General features: G+C 44.8%; 1 protein-coding gene across 1 annotated transcript in view; it reads left to right on the plus strand.

The window, feature by feature from the left end:
- The window catches only part of LOC111733910, a 31,314-nt gene extending 14,018 nt beyond the window's left edge, over positions 1-17,296 (plus strand). Inside the window, exons 6-7 of the mRNA XM_023526046.1 lie at positions 10,969-10,996; positions 16,861-17,296. Of these exons, the coding sequence (XP_023381814.1) occupies positions 10,969-10,996; positions 16,861-17,296 (464 nt within the window). The remainder of the gene's footprint in view (positions 1-10,968; positions 10,997-16,860) is intronic.
- Positions 17,297-18,034: the final 738 nt, after the last annotated feature.

The following is an 18,034-nucleotide window of genomic DNA, read 5'->3' on the forward strand; positions in this document are numbered from 1 at the left end:
AAAACCCAAAAGAATCCATGGATAAATTTTTAAATAAATAAATTATTTTAGCAAAGTTGCTAGATAAAAGGTCAATATAGAAATAATTATATATATCTGCAAAAACCATTAATTTAAAAAATTTAAATGATACCATAAACGAACTCATAAAAAATTAAATATGAAGGAATAAATCTAACAAAAGCTGTGCTGGAGCTCTACACAGAAACACAACACCTAAATAACTGGAGGAATATATCATGTTCTTAGATTGGAGAATTTAATATAACAAAGATGTTAATCATCCCCACATTCATCTATGATTCAATGCAATCAATCATAGCCGAAATCCCAACAGTGTTTTTAGAGGAATTTGACAAACTAATTCTAAAAGTTCTTAGAATAAAAATGAAATGGCCTGCGAATAACTAAGGTATGCTTTAAGAAGACAAGGTGAAGGGATCTGTTCTACCAATAAAAGTTATTTTAAGCTGTATGACAGAGTGGTCCTGGTGCAAGGATAGAGAGACTAGTGGAGCAAAATAGAGACTCATGCTTGCATGAGCTCTTGATTTTAGACAAAGTTGTCATTGTAGGCTTTAGAACAACGGATGGAGTTTTCAATAAATGGTACTGGGGGAATAGGATATCCATGTGGGAAAAAAAAATAAAACTTGACCCCTACTTCACATCATCTATAAATATCAATTCCAGGTGGATTAAAGATAATTTAGGAGAATGATTTGGGAGGTGGGAAAAGACCTCTTAAATAGGGTACAAAAAGCAATAATCAAGAAAAAGGGAAAGATTGCTAAATTGGACAATGTTGAAATTAAGAACATCTGTTCATCAGAAGACATAACTGAGAGTAAAAAAGCAATGCACGAAGTAGGAAAATATATTTACAATGCTTATTAAAAAGAAAATACTTTAATCCTCTCAAGACATCCTACTGATCAATAAGGAAAAGACAAGCAAATCAAAAGAAAAATAAGCTAGAAAATTGAACATGGAATTCATACAACAGAATATGCAAGTGGCTATTATGAATAATGCTTAATCTTATTAGTAATCAGGGAAATTTAAATTCACATCTCTTTGAGTCACCATTACACATCCACCAGGATGACTAAAATTTAAAAGACTAACAATAGCAAGTATTGACAAGATTGTGGAGCAAGGGGCAGGTACTGACCACTATTGGCAAGAGCTTATATTGTACAAATATTTTGGAAAATAGATGACATCATTGACTGAAGTTTAATATAAGCATATCCTATGGCTCAGCAATCTAATTCCTAGATATATACCCAACACAAATGTGTGGACATATATCTTAAGAGTCGTGTACAAAAATGATCACAGAAACATTATTCACAAAAACCAATAATTGGAAACAATCTAAGCATTCACCAACATTAGGCTTAATAAATCATGATATAGTCATTCAATAGAATATTATATATTCCAACGGAAATGAATATATTGTAGCTATGGGAAACAACATGGATGAATCTCACAAACAAAATATTGAGTGTAAAAACTGAGGAACATAAGAATTCACACTGTATGATTGCTTATCACTGTTGAAAATAATATACATCAAAACCTGAGGAATGCCACCGAAAGGTACTTCTAGGGGAATTTGTTATCTTTAATGTTACCTATTAGAAAAACATTCTTAGGGTCTAAATGAAGAAGTTAATAAAAATAAAAACCTGGTTAGAAGAAAGATTAGAGCAAACATCGATGAAATATAAAATAAAGATAAAATAGAAAAAGATCAACCAAATCAAAAAATTAGTTCTTTGAAAATACTAATAGAATTAAACAAACCTCTAGAACAACTGACCAAGAAGATGAAGAAAGTATTAGCATATAATACAAGGAATCAAAAAGGAATAGAATTTTAAATACAACAAAATTTAAAAATAACTAGACCATTATTATGCCAGAGAATTTGAAAACTTTGACAAAATGGACAATAATTGGAAGAAATAAAACTTTTTAAGAAACAGAAAACTCGAAGAAGGCTTAAACATTAGGGAAATGGAGTCTGGCTTTAAAATCTGCTCAGAGAATGAAGAACAGAATCAGGTCCAGAGACCCATGTAGCTGTGTTCATCAGATGCTTTCAGAACACGTAATCTAATCTCAGACAAACTCTGCCAGTTTGTAAACAAGGGGACATGCCCCTCCACTCATTACTAGATTAACATAAGTATGATGCCCAGGGTCTTCCCTGAGGCAGGGCTGCTTGGCTAGCCCTCCTCATCTTGGGCCTGAGAGAATAGGCTCAAATTTAAAAACAGAGCCTAGCAGCTGTTTCTAAACAGAGTTCTTTCACACAAGCTGTGCTTCAGGAAGAAGCCTGCTTTAAGTTGCCTGCCTCCTGCAAAGTGTTCCTGCCTCTGAGCCAACTCTTATAAATGAGTTCCTGGAATCCTATTTCAACCAATAGGACTGAGACTTTCCCCATCCAATCAGATCTGTGCAGCTATATCCTCATTAGCACCTTCACTGACTAATCAGAGAGGCTTCGTTCTGAACAATCAGGACAGTGCTTTTTAGATCAAACTGTGAGGATTTGGTGTCCTCATTTGCATGAGAACAGACTAATTAGGAATTGGGGAAGGGACATCTGTCTATACAAATCAGCTTCCCTCTGGTTCTGAAAGCATACTTTCCCTTTCCACCAAAGATTAAAGACTGTCTTTCCCTGGCTGGAGCTGTAACACCAAAGACCTCTTGCTGAACCATAGAGGAGGGAAGTATACCAGAATATACTGGACTGGAGAGGATGGGAGCAGAGCAGAGCAGAGCAGAGCAGAGCAGAGCTGTCTAACCAGAGAGGAGCCTTGCCCAAGGGCTGCCTCAAAACCATGCTGTATCACAATTGAGCTGTCTGCACTAAATAAAGTTTCCTTCTTCACTACACCCCAAAGTGGGGATTCCTGTTGGTGTTGAATTGGCAGCAACAATCATGGTTGACAGAAGCAACTTGCCCATCAGGCCCCGCCATGCCCCAAGCACTTCCAGTTCCTGTCCTTTGCCCTGAATGACTACAGAGTAGAGTCAGAGGGGCACCCTGACGCCCATGCTCTCAGGAAGCCCAGCACAGGAGGTCTAAGAAGTGGGGAGACAGTGCCCAGCCTTCTCTAAGCAGGGTCAGACTGCCCTTTGGCTCCCCTCTGGTTCACACATTTGCTCTTTAACCTCACTGGGAACTCCCCTCTCCTGGTCTACCACCCTCTCTGTCTCCAATTTCTTCACTGAGTTTATTTTATGCATCTTTTCTTATATGTTCAATATAGAGCTAAGTAATCTTCATTCTTTCTTTTTTCCTAACATAGGTTATATATTTCCTTCTAGTGCCATTTTACCTGCATCCCATGACAATCAATATCTGCTGCTTTCTTATTGCTCGGATTATATCTTTTGCATTTTTCATTATCATTTCTCCTCTGGCCCACAAATTATTTTGGTTTTCAGATATATCTGGGTTTGGAGCCTGTCTTTCTGTGATTGACTTCTAATATTATTGTGTCTTGATTAGAGAGCATGTCCCATATACCATCTTTCGTATTTGTTGAAGCTTTCTTTGTGGCTCACGACATGGTCAATATTATAAAGGTTCCATTTGTGCTGAGAAATCATGAACGTCCAACATGTTGAGTGTGGGGTTCTATATTGGCCCAAGATGTCAAATTTTAAAATTGCGCATTTCAGATTTCATATATTTCATATATATTACATAGTTTGCTTTTTTTTTTAAATTTAGTTAGAGAATCTGTTTTTAACGATATGTTTTTTTTATATCGTTATATACTTTTACTGTCGATATATACTTTTCGATATATACTTTTACTGTCTTACTTTCTATTTGTCCCTAGTGGACTGAGTTTTCTTGTTCTTTTTCCCTCCCCTGCTGGTCTAGATGTTATAAGATATATTTCTGTTTTAATTACAGTTCATTTTTTTGTGTGTTTAGAGGCTTGGATGCACAAACTTGATCACTCCTCAGTTCAGAAGGTGTCTCCTTCCGTCTCCCTTCCTACACATCATCAGTCCACACCAGGTCCCACTTCAGTACTGGTTATTGTTGGTGTTGGTTTTTCCTTTCACTCACCATCTCTGATCCCATTCTTCACATGCCCCACCCCAGCAGCCCCTCATCTATTTTACATGTGCCTTATAGTCCACATGCCACTTATTTATAAATGTATAAAGGTAGATAAGAAAATTACAAAGTATTATTTATATGGGCTTTTGTGGTGCACATTAATGGTTTTGGGCTCCAGGGTTCCCCCTGATTCTTTCATTTCACACAGTGCATCCGTTTTTAGATTTGTCCTTATCACAGCCCTGTATGTTGCGTAGTCTTAGCCTCGTGCCACGCATTATGGACCTGACAATGGACTTGGTCTTTCATGTGGCCTTGAGAGATCTAGGTCAGACTCTTGTTTCTCCATAACCACTTTTTCTTCTAGAACTCTCTCTTTGCTGGTTTTGGTTTGTTTGACACTTGAATGCTTCCATCTAAAGTCTTATGTTTTTAATTCTTAGAAATTCTCCTTCAGCATTTATTCAAATATTTTCTTCCCATTTCCTTTTTTCTGTCTTTCCAAGACTCCTGATATAAAGATGAAGACACTTCTTTTTCTAATTTTCACACCTCTCAACTTTCCTCCTATGCTTTCCATCCCCTTTCTCCCTTCTTGATGCTTGCTGAAATAGTCCCTCAGTGAAGCTTCCAGTCCATTTCAACATGTATATTGTATTTGTCATCCCCAACATCTCTAACTGGTTCATCTTCATAACTGCTTCTTTTGAGCTTATGTTCCCCAAATTCTCCTTTATGACTCTGAAGACTTTGGTTGCTTGTCTTAAGTACCTGCTCTGTCTGTTCTATCAGTCTGTCTCCTCTGGCATAGGTGACTCCCTTTGGGGTCTGTCATAGGTTTCTGGCCTTTTATTAGAGGCCTGTGAGCTCATGCTTATTTCCTTGGAGATATCAGCCACCTTGGCCATTAATGTCTCCCAGGGGTAGATGTGCACTGTATCTCACGCTTCTCCAGATAAGGTTGTAGTAAGAAAGGGAATATCCAGGAGCTGGGCAGCCCTCATACCCATTACTATGAGCCCTATGCCCAGGTGGACCCAGTATAGCCTGATATCACCACATTGTTGCCACCAGTTTGCTGCCAGCTTTATACCTATAGGGTATATAGGGTGATGGTGGGGCTGAAGGGACAGGTTGGAGCAGCTGGTCACTGCTCATGTGGGAATGATCTTAGTTTTTGCTTCGTTCTGAGTTTCCTGTCTGCTCTGAGTACCCTCTGTGCCCAGTGGCAGAGGGGCCTCCTCCAAGGTCAGAATGGGGGTACTCAGTCCCTACAAGCAGAAAAAGGGAAAAACCTAGCATGACTTTGAGGCTGCCTCACTAGTTCTCTCCTTGCCCATTATGTCCTCAGTAACTGGACTGACTCTGGTCTGTCTCCCCAGGTATCCCCTGGTTTTACATTTGCTCTGGATCTCTCTCTTCTAGCACTGGGAGGAAGTTGACAGCAGCCCTTGATAGTCTACCATTTACTCTAGCACCAGAAGATTTCAAATATTCAAATGCAAAAGCCCTCTTCTATCTCCATTCTCACCAAGTCCTTAACACCATTTATGATCTCTGATGCTTCCACTGACGCCCAGTAAGGCCTCCAACTTGAATCAACCAGTTGCTCACCTTCTTGATTGCTGGAAAGAAACAGCTGTTACTGTTAGAGTCACCATGAAGTCATGGCCTCTGACCTCAGTGGACCTCACCCTTGGATCCAGCCACCTTTTGTCTCTATACCCTGGAACCTTACCCTCCCACCTCCCCCCACCACACACACTCACATATTCTCACACACACACTCTCTTGTTCACACACTAGCTCACTCTCACTCACACCACCAAGAGAGGTGATGAGGCAGCAGTTCTCCTGCCACTTCCCCATAAGCTCTGCAACTCTCTTGCCTGGCTGCCTCAATCCTGACTTCAACAAACATTTTCTTCCCCACTCCTGTCCCTAATACATATACAACTCTATTTAAATTGCTTCTCTTTTTAAAATAAAAGGGGAGATAAAAAATCTCCCTCTGTCCCATGTTCCTCTCTGGCTCTCTTCCTCTTACAGCCAACTTCTTAGCAGAGCCTGTGCCATCTCTTCTCATCTGTGCCCTGAGTGCTATTGACTCTCCAACCCCTTGTGGAGGTCCAGCTTTGGGTGGTCACCAGTGAGAAGGCTATTTAGCATGATAAATCCAGCATTCCCAAACTCAACTAATCTCAGCACCATTTTCTATGTAGCACCCTCATGCCCCAAGGAACACATCTGGGGAACCAAGAACCATACCCACTGTCTCTTTGGATCCACACTAGTCTCCTGGTGAAGCAGCATGCTGGCAAACCTGAAGGACACCCGTCTGTTGTCCCCACCACATCTCACTCAGCATTCTTTTCCTTCATGCTGTCCATGACCCCTGCCCTTACTTCATGGGGCCCCTGGTTCTCCTCCTTCCTTCCTTTCAGCTGCTCTCAGCTGCAGCCCATCTTACTGTGTACACTCCCAGGGCCTCTGGACCTTCAATGACCACCCCCTCCCCCCGCCACTGGGAATGACCCCCTTCAATTTTAGCAACTCCAGCCTAGGTTCCCCTTCAGTTTCTCCCTGTCAAGGACACCTCCTGTTCCATGGATCCAACAAAGAGCTTGTCAGCTCCCCTGGAGGAATGAATACCATGTACCTGCCCCCAAGCACCCAAGCTGTGACAGTGGGCAGAGCCCTTGCCTCACCCCAACACCCATTGGGTCTCTGAGTGGCCCTGCCTGGCCCCTGCCCATCCTTGAGCATAGCCTCAGGATTTTTCAGAAGTACACAGGGCCACCTGCCTTTCTAAGAAACAGCAAACAGACTCAGAGCTCAGGAGGGAAGTGTAGGCAGCACAGGGAGGTGAGGCAAAGGAATGCATTTAAGGGACCTCATCCTTTCCCTTCTTCCCTGGCCATAGGTCTGAGTGAAGCCTGCAATCAACACAGAGGGCCTCTTTTCCCCTGGAGAGAATAAACACAGTCCCACGGCTACAAGCCCCACTGTCCTCTGACATGAGGATGTCTCTGGCCATCCTGAAGGACACTTAACCCTGTGATAAGCCCACCTACCACGGTTTCCAGCAGCTGAAGGAGCACTTCCAGCTGTCACCACTTAAATAATGATGGGGCATGGGAGTGGAGGTATGTAGACAGGAGCTGCCCCATGAACCTCCCAAGGGGTGATTGCGGACTGGGGGAAGACCAGTCCACAGATGACTATTGAGGTGGCTGCAAGGGCTCACCTCCAGACTCTCATTGGCCAAGGCTATCTATTACTTACCATGCCCTTAGCCACATTTCTGACACCTGCTAGGAGCCAGGCAGAGTGCAGGTAACACTGTGGGGGAAGCAGGTAAAGGAGCAAGGGCTGGGCCTCCTGAGGCTGGTGGGAAGCATGATATTGTCATAGGAAGAGGAAAATAAAAGATGCTCCACGAAGGGTAAGATAAAGTGAGGTGCTCCGGACCCTCAGAGTCCACAGGCCACAGCCCCAGGCCCTACAAGGGCCTCTGTGCAGGCCTGCCCTGTCCTGCCATGGATGGTCTCTGCCTCAGCGCCTTCTGTAAGATGGAAATAAAATTTGAAGATGCAGTCTGTCAGCTCAGCCAAGCACCCTCTCCAGGGCCTCTCCTGGTGAGTTTGGAAGCTCTCCCTACCCTGACTGTTCCAAGGACCTGCTGAGCTTCTCTCGCCTTCCCACTCAAACACCTTCTCCAGGAGGCAGGTGGTGCCTATTGTTCTCTGGCCTCGGTGACCTGTGCAGTTGTTATCTACTCTCACCTCCCCCTCCCCATTGCCAGGGCCCTGCTATTGCCTGCACAGTACTTACCTTCTGTGCTCCTCAACTCATCCACTAGTTCACCACCTATGTCCCTCAAGAACCTGAGCCCCACGATGACAGATTGGCAGCTAGTCCACCCTGGGATCCCTGGATCAGGGCCTGGCACAGGAGGTGCTCAGCAAGTGTTTTGCAGATGAATAAAACTGAGTGATTAATGTTTAGAATGTCTTCCTGTTTAATTCCAACAAAAAATATTTCTTTTTTTTTTTCATGAATGATTAGGCTGTGTTATCCACCTTCATATCTGTGTTATCTGTATTAGTCTTTTTTCTCCAGAGAAACAGAACCGATAGGAGATATATACATATATATATCTCCTATATATACATATATCTATCTATTGAGAGAAAGATTTATTATGAGGAATTGGCTCATGGAATTATGGAGGCTGTGAAGTCCCAGGATCTGTCATCTGCAAACTGTAGACTCAGGAGAGCCAGTGGTATAGTTCCAGTCTGAGTCCAGAGGCCTTAGAATCAGGGGGCTAATGGTATAAGTCCTAGTCCAAGGGTAGGAGAAGACTGATGTCCCAGCCCAGCAGGCAGGCAGGAAGGTAACAAAAGCTCCCTCCCCCAAACTTTTTGTTTTATTTAGGCCTTCAACTGATTGTATGAGGCCCACCCATGCTGGGGAGGGCAATCTGCTTTACTCAGTCTACTAATTCAAATGCTAATCTCTTCTGGGAATACCCTCACAGACACACCCAGAAATACTGTTTCATCTAGGCACTCCATGGCCCAGTCAAGTTGACACATAAAATTACCACCACAATATTTAGTTACCCACACCTCCTGCCTCATGCATGGTCAAAGTGGGGACTGGCTGTTCTGCTGAGACAGGCTGTAAGAACTTCAGGCACATTAACAACCAAAGGACCCCCATCCAAAAATCTAAACACCAGTCCCAGTACCACACATTCCAGGCTCACATGGCCCTAAGAGGAAAGTGTTGAGGGGGTAAGTCACACAACTTGCTAGTGAGGAGCTGCAATTTGAACCTAGGTCTAGCTGGCTTCAAAGCCAAAGCTCCCAACTACTGGTCCACTGACTCTCAAGGGGCAGTTTACTCCTTCCCCTGATCACCTGACAACACTATGCCAAGCCCTGCAGAGCTCTGTGCATAGCAAAAGGGGACTCTAACAAGCCTTCTGGAATTCTGTAGCTAGGGGCTTAGATATATTTATGTCTTTATTTATCTAGATGAATTTGCGGCAAACATAAGAAAACTGAAAACAATCACAGCTAGACAATTGTTTTGTGTGATTTTATGTAACCAGAGCATCTATTTATTGGCATCTGTAGGCACACAAGTGTGTATTTTCCACATACACCCGAACACAGCTCTGCCCAGAATTCTACCACACAGCTTTTGAACAGCTAGGAAGATGACCATAGCATCAAACTTGCTTTGCATTTGGAAAACGTATTTGATGGGAAGTTTTAGGAATAGAAAGTGCAGTGTGAGCCTGCAATGATTTCTTAAGGACATGTTGCTAAATGATTTAATCCCTTCCTGAGATACTGCACATAAATTGATGAACAATGGATTTTTTTTGTCAGGCTAGTAAATTTCTCCCATTGCTTCTACTTAGAAAAAAATTTTTGAAATATGATGCAATATACGATTATTGCAAAGCACTCTGCACCCAGCCCCCTTCCTTCGCAGAGTATAAAGCTACAGTGGAATGAAGGACAAGCTGGTGGCAGTGCTTCCAGGATGAGCAGAGTGCTGCTGTTAAATTAAAATAAATGAAGGCTACTCCCAGATGGTGACTCACACACAAAGGAGGCTGGAGACAAGGGGGATGGCTCGCTACTTTCCTGAGCTGCGCCCAGGCTCTGCGATGAGACAGGGAGGGAGTCACTTACAGCCTCCTGTCCCACTCAGAGCACCCCCAAATGTCATACTTACGTCTGTAGGGGGGCAAGGGGATCCCAGAGGGACCAGAAGAGAACCTCACTCACCTGGCAGAACCTCGGATCCAATCATCCAACATATGCATTCAGTCTGACAACCTCACACTACACCTTTTTGTAAGCCAGGCAAATAGCCATTTCATGCCTAAAGGGACACCTCTACTGGGAGTCCTCCAGGTTGTACCTCCAGGAAGTGCTGCAACAGTCAGCAAGGGCAGGTTCCTGGAGGAGGAGATAGTGCATGAACAGTGGGACTGACAGGTAACCAAGTTACGTAAGGCAATAGTGTGATGGGCAGGAGGCTGAAGAGATGCTAGGTACGGGGGTCTGTAGAACGTGAATAGCTAAGAGGGGTCTTGCTCAGCACCTTGACTGACCCATCCCTATCTCTGACTCTGCTGAACAAAACCTTCTGCTGGGTGCATGCTCCCATCCTACCCCAGGGTGACTTTCCTGGCCACTGAAGGATGAACCCTAGGGACTTCCCTTCTCAGGTATAGATGGGTCTTGGAGAGCTCTACAACCAGGTAAGCAGTCTGCTGTGGTTACCTTCATGGGGCTGAGTTGGGACCTCATTCATCCTGGTCTTTCAGATTTGAGGATGGTGTGGCCCACAAGCCTTGTCCAGGTGCAGACTTGCCCCAGCTCCCAGGCCCATGGGGCCCAAATGGGAATAAAGCATAATGCAGGGTCCAGGTTTAGGCCTCAAATGCACAAAACCTGCCCCCAAAGACCACTCTCAGCCAGACTTAGCCTCCAAACTCAGGGTAAGGAACGATAACGGGACAGTCCCCTTTCACTGGCAAATCAGGGCCATGACTTAACTAGAAAACAATCTGAATTTCTGGGGGCAGAAGGTGGGGGAGAATAAAACAAGAAGGAAAACAGGCTAGAAAGCTATTTGTACAAAATATGACAGACCCATTGCTAATTTTTAACATAAAAATTCCCTCAAATTTTAATGAATTTATTAATCCTCAACTGATAAAGGTGTAGTAATTATGAAGAAATAGTTTATGAGAATGAAACACAAACAGCAAAAGAAAGAAAAAAAAAAACAAGACTACGACATCATAAAGTAGAGTGACTTGCTCAACCATACAGCAAAGAAACTCAGATTGAGTAATAAGTTGTAGTTTTGTACCAAATTAATGTCTTAATGCCAAATCCAACAGTGATAAGTCTGGGGTACAGGAGCAAGCTTCTGGTGCTATGGTTTTGGGAACTGGTCCGGTTCTTCAGGCCAGACCCACACACTATTGTATTCAAACACTCATACTCTGGGACACTAATTCTACATTTGAGCAATTACTCTGTGAATATGATTTAAAAGAAGGAAAAAGCTATATATGAACTAACAGGCTCACTGCAGCATTATCTTCATTATTGAAAAAATAAGGACAATCTAAGTGAGTCCCAGTGAGAGGAAGGCTGGTTACTATAAGATAGTAGCTCATGTAGTGCCTTAGGCTTCTTTCTGGTACAAAGTTAGTGAGTGAAGCATAACACAAACACTTCCACTTTTGCCTCAAGTATAGGCCAAGATAGCCAACAGATATGAAAGCAATGACCACTAAACAAGAAGCTGTGGATGGTTTTCCCTTCTGTGCATATGAAGTTTTTTATTCATGCTAACTTGCAACAATTCTGTTTATTTCAAGTGATCTGCTGTGATGTCACCATAGGCGTGTGCTCTTTGATAACTGCTCCCTGATTGCCACCATTGAGGCCTTCAAGTCCTTTCTCTTCCTTTCCAGCCCACATGCCTAATTCATCCTTGGCAGAGAGCCCTTTAAAGACACAGTAACCTCCCAGCATTACTTACTCTTTATCTTGCCTACTTGTACTCACCCAACCTCCTTCTGAAGAAATATCCCACAATCAGCAATAATGGTTATAATAAACAAAAATTAAACAACAGGCTCATGCAACAAAGAGGGAAAAGAGACCAGGGACTGTACCAGAGGACCAGTCCTAGGAAAGTAGGTCTGGAATTGAGCATAAAAGTAGGCACTGAGCTACCTGGAAGCCAAGGTAAAAAGGAAAATAAGACATATTTTGACCTTCATTATCTAGGACAAGAAACCATAACCATTTGTTGGGACAGACCAGTGTTTCTATAACATGACTTAAGGAGACCTGTTACTATGTATTTGCTCATACAAAGGTCCTAAAGACATCTCAGGATCTCCAATGTTCCTGGTTAATACAAGAACATTCTTTGAGTGATCCGATCTCATCCTAGCGTTGTCAAAATGTCCTGTTGAGTTCTAGTTCTCTGAAACATTTCAGTTGGAACTCTGTAATGTAATCAAGGCAGGTCACTTTCTGAACTAATCCAAATGTGAATACTTTCAGAAATGAATGGCAGTCTTGGACACCACCCTTGGTTCCCTGGCACAGCTTTGTTTTTCATTCAATGGTAGCAATTAATGTAAGGAAGAAATGAAATGACAGAACAACAAGTAGTGCTTGGGCTCCTGGACCAGGAGGTAGATAGATGCCTGTCGCTTGAGAGTTCTGGTTCCTTCTAGGGTAGAGAATATCTTTCTGCCATGTGGCCTGAAGGTGCTAGAGGACTCTGACAGGCATCAGGAACGAGGTGGGCTACCAGGCCTTGAAGCTTCCCCCATGAGCTCTCACCATGCAGCCTGCTGGCAGAATACAGGGACATGGCTCTCCCAAAAAAGTTGGTCCTGCCCTCCACTGACACTACCTTTCCTCTCATAGCACTGTGGTAATAAGGCCTGAGCTAACTGCTTCCTAGGACGATTGAAAGTTATTCACTTCCCTTTATGGCCCAATCGAAATACATTTTCTTTATCTAGAAATAACGTGCAAGTCTAACTATGAGGAAGTATAAGATGTGTGTAAAAGGGAAAGCCCCACTATGATCGGGTCTCAGCCTTTCGATGTGAATCCACTGAGCCAGTGCCAGCACCAATAAACACTATTTCCTGCTTATTGCCTTGGTGTCCCATCTCCCTGTCCAAGTATCCTACAACATTTCTGGGGGCTCCTTTGGGATCAGAGACAGCCAGTTTTTGCCTCCCTTGTCATTGGGGTTGTCCCCCGGGACGCTAGGAGAAGCAGACTCTACGTGGCACCAGCAGACCTGTTGTCTGTAGGGGTGGGTAAATAACTCCTCTAGCGGACTGGGGTGGTGGCTCTGAGAGCACAATGGAACCCAGTGAGGTGCAAGAACCAGTGCAGGAGCACTGCTTGATGGACTGGTAAGGACCTGGATCCAGGTATTTGACTTGCCCTTAAAGAGGCAGAAGAGGAGTCTGATCAACTCCCGAGGTCATCCTAGTAGTCTGTAGAGGGAGATGAAACTATGACCTCTCAGGTATTTTGGGTGGAGGGTGGTGTTTGAATGATGAGAGCCTGAGTGTGAATGAGACACAGCCTGGCTGCGAAGTGAGAGTTGAGCCCGTATTTGCGGGTCCATGGAGAATCTCATACGGCTTAGAGTTGTATCATTGGATCTCTGTGAGGAGTCTACTCCAGTGATCCAAGTCAGGGTCTTATACTGACCCATCAATTGCTAAGAGGCACCTGAAATATCCCCACAAGGGGAGCAGCCAGAGAAAGGTGAAGTGAATCCCTGAGCATATATGCGTCACCATCACACTGTGGATTGTGGGTGGACAAGAGAGTAAGCAGACCCCCTTAGGATGTATGATAAAGAATTTTAAGGAGGGCTTTTCAGGAGATTATGGTGTGAAGCTCACCCCCCAGAAACTTCATATTTTTTGTGAGATAGACTGGCCCTCATTTGATGAGGGGTGGTCATCAGAAGGATCCCTGGACAAGGCAGTCATAGCCAGGGTCTATTAGGTCATTGCAGGGAATCTCGGTCATTCAGACCAGTTCTCCTATATTAATAGTTGGCAGGATGTGGTCCTGACCTAACCTCCTTGGTTGAGAGCCTGTCTGGAAGGGAATTGCAGAGTAATGTTAGCCCGGGCCACTGAAACCTCCAAATGCTGACCTAAAGAAAAGAAACCAATCTTGCCAAGTGAGCCAGAGGATACCCCACCTCCATGTGCTCCCACTTATCCACCCCTGCCAAGGGCCTCAGAGCAGCCAGCTATGCCCCTGAGACCTTTGTCCTCAAGTCCACATGAAAACAGCCTGGAATCCACAGATACCTCATTCTCGTTGACCTCTGTAGATTCTCCACCACCTCCTGCCCTGACCCCCTATGGCCTGACCAGAACCCGACCAAAAGCAGCTGTCTCTAGAGAAGAGGCCCTCCAACTACCCCTGCATGAAACACAGGACCCCATATACTATGACCAGGATGGCCACATACAGTCTGGCTGATGCACCTTTGTGTACTAGCCCTTTACCACCACTGACCTCTTAAAATGGAAAAATCATACTCCCTCCTTCACAGAGAAGCCTCGGGCTATGGTTGATCTACTGTAATATATCATCCAGATGCATAAGCCCACCTGGACCGATTGCTGCCAGCTCCTCCTGACCCTCTTCAATATAGAGGAACGCTGGTGAATCGCCCAGGCTGCTTTAAAGTGGCTAGAGGAATATGACCTGGCAGGGACCTTAAATGTTCAAGCCTATGCCCAAAACTAGTTCCCCAAGGGGGACCCCCAATGGGATCCCAATGAGGACAGTGGACTCCAAATGCTCGAGTGCTATGAGGAGGCCCTCCCAGGCAGTCTAAAGGAAGGAGGGAAGAAAGCCATGAATATGAGTAAGATCTTGGAGGTACTCCAGGGACCCGAGGAAAGCCCAAGCCAATTCTATTAGAGGTTGTGTGAGGCATTTTGCCTTTACACCCCCTTTGACTCAGAGGCAGCCCAAAACCAGAGGATGGTTAATGCAGCTTTTGTCAGTCAGGCCCAGGGTGACATCTGGTGCAAACTGCAAAAATTGGAAGGTTTTGCTGGTATGAATGCCAGTCAATTGTTAGAGGTGGCAATGAAAGTGTTCGTCAGCCAAGATCAAGAAGCCCAATGGGAGGCAGACCAAAAAATGAGAAAGAAAGTAGATCTGCTCACTGCTGTCCTCGTAAAATGATCAGGAGACTCCTGGAGAGATGCCCTGACATGCTGCGGATGGGGCCAGAGGAGAAGGCGACCGAAAGAATCACCTCACTCAGACATGAGGTTGGGGCGGGACCAGTGTGCTTGTTGCCACCAAAAGGATCACTGGAAAAATGAGTGCCCCCAACAGTTGGGCAGTTACCAGCCTGCTCCTGGCCCAAGAGGAAGAGGCCAGGTGTTCCAAGGATGGTACCAGCCAACACGGTGACCACTTGACTTGAGGCCGCAGAAGATTATTTTGTTGGCCTAGATGCCTTGAGAGACTATGGAGAAGAGTAGGCCAAACTGGGCTCCATTCTATTAGGCCCCCAGGAGCCTATGGTCAGAATGACTGTAGGGGGTTGACCCATTGACTTTATGGTAGATACAGGGGCAGAACATTTTGTGGTGACTCAACCCATAGGCCCTCTTTCACAGAGACAGGCCACCATTGCAGGGACTATGGGCAGCCAGACTCATCGCCCTTTCCTGCTGCCCAGATGATGCAACCTGGGACGCTGCAAAGTCATTCACAAGTTCTTATACCTCCCTGACTGCCCAGTGGCTTTAATTAGTTGAGACTTGTTAGGAAAATTGAAGACCCAAAAAACCCTCACCTTCCATGGCCAAGTAGCCCTAACCCTGGGGAAACCAGAAGCAAGGATCATGACACTCACAGTTCCCCAAGGAGAAGAATGGCTCCTCTACAGTAGGGAGACCACAACCTGGACCTGAGCGCCCCTTCAAAATACTTGGGGTATGGGCTGAAGACAATCCCCCTGGACTAGACTGGAATATTCCCCCAGTACTGGTAGAGCTCAGACCAGGAACAGAGCCCATACGTCAGAAACAGTATTTTATCCCTCACATGGCACAGATCGGGATCCATAAACATCTAGAGAGACTCAATAAGTATGGGATCCTTCAACTGTGCCAGTAACCATGGAATATGCCTCTCTTACTGTTCCAAAAAAAAAAAAAAAAAAAACAGGGACCTACGATTATCAGCCAGTCCAGGACATGTGGGCCATGAACAAGGCTACCGTAACTCTGGACCCAATCGTCCCCAATCCATACACCTGCCTGGGACTCATCCCCACAACCTTCTTCACATATCTAGATCTTAAGGATGCCTTTTTCTGCATACACCTGGCCCCTCAGAGCCAGTCGATCTTCACCTTCCAGTGGGAAAATCCTGAGAATAGAGACAAAGGCTAGCTAACTTGGACTTGATTGTCTCAAGGTTTTAAAAACTCTCCGACCATTTTCAGAACAGCACTGGCCTCCAACCTAAAAGCTTTCCTAGCAGACCAGAATGGCTGTGATCTGCTCCAGTATGTAGATGATCTACTGCTGGCAGAGAAAACACAAGGAGAATGTATGGAGGGAACGCAAACACTCCTTACCCTATGGGAAGCCAGATATAAGGTTTCCAGAAAAAAAAAAAGCTCAAATCTGTCAGGAGAAAGTTAAATACCTTGGCTTCTACCTATCCCAGGGGCAATGCCAACTCGGCCCAGAAAGAAAAGAGGCTGTCTGCTTGATACCCATTCCATCTACCTGATGCCAGGTTTGGGAGTTTCTAGGTGCCACAGGGTTCTGTAGGATCTGGATACCCAACTACTTTGTCTTGGTGAAACCCCTTTATAAGACCACAAAGGGGGGGGCAAATGAGAACTCCTAGTATGGGAACAGGTACAACAAAAGGCCTTTGAAGACATTAAGCAAGCCCTCACTAGTGTACCTGGTTTGGGACTGCCTGACCTCTCCAAACCCTTTTTCCTGTATGTACATGAATGGGCAGGCATTGCAGTCGGGGTCCTGACTCAAATGTTGGGAACTGGGCATTGCCCAGTGGCCTATCTCTCTAAACAACTTGACTCCATCACCCAAGGCTGGCCACCCTGTTTGCGAGCACTTGCAGCCATGGCCCTCTTTGTGTTAGAGGTCGACGAACTGACTATGGGGCAAGAACCGACAGTTCAGGTACAAATTCAGTAATGTCCCTGGAGTATAAGGGACAATATTGGCTAACCAATGCCCAGATGGTCAGATACCAAGGAATGCTGTGCGAGAATCCACGCATACGCCTAGAGGTAGTACGAACCTTGAACCTAGCCACCTTGCTACCCATTGGGCCCAGCCAGCCAGACCACCATTGCATTGAAGTCATGAATGAAGTGTTTTCCAGCCCACACGACTTGACAGACCAGCCCCTCAAGGACCTTGGTGCGGAATACTATACTGATGGTAGCAGCTTCGTGAGGGGAGGAGAACATCTTGCAGGATGTGCTGTGGTGGCTCTACATTCTATCACTGAGGCAAAACCTCTGACTAGGGGAACCTCAGCCCAAAAAGTAGAGTTCATTACACTGCTGTAGCAGGAGTACATGTCAATATACATACTGACTCTAAATATGCCTTTACCACGCTCGATGTAGACTTATATAAAGAGAGGACTGATCAATTCATTGGGGGAAAGACATAAAGTATGGAAAACAGATCCCTGAGAGTGATGTCAGAAACATGGCAGTGTGAGGGATGTCCCCAGATCTCTCCCCTTGAAACAACAATAGGCTGAACATCTAAAATTCAATAAAAAACACCCAAACTGCACACCAGTACATGTGAATGTGGGATCTGAGCATAAGAGCTACCACAGGTCAGAACTCCGGGTGTCGGGTGGTGGACTGGGAGAAACAAAGAAACTGCCTCTCACAGCCCACTGGAGCTCCCTGTAAGAGGAGGAGGAGGGGAGAAGGTGCGGCAACTTCCCTGAACAGCTCTGCCTGGGAGGGCTGTGAGCTCCACATGGCTGGTAGCAGGAATAAGTCATCAGGGCATCTGAGCAAATGCTACCAAAACTGTCACTAACACTGACAGGAACTGAGACTGAGGGTAGCAAGAGTGTCCAAACATCTATAAGAAAAAAAAAAAGGCATTATTAAGACTTTATGTAAAGCAGGGATCCAAGGGGCTTAGACAACAAGTAATGGAAACCAAAAGAAAAATGCCTTCTTTGCAACAGGCTAGAGAGATCATTATATTATAAATCTTCTATCTGGAAAAAAAGCAGAATACACTTCCATTAATGTCCAGGCAGAGAAATAGTACATTAA

This window comes from Pteropus vampyrus, unplaced genomic scaffold (assembly GCF_000151845.1).
Source record: "Pteropus vampyrus isolate Shadow unplaced genomic scaffold, Pvam_2.0 Scaffold681, whole genome shotgun sequence".
Taxonomy (NCBI): Eukaryota; Metazoa; Chordata; class Mammalia; order Chiroptera; family Pteropodidae; genus Pteropus; species Pteropus vampyrus.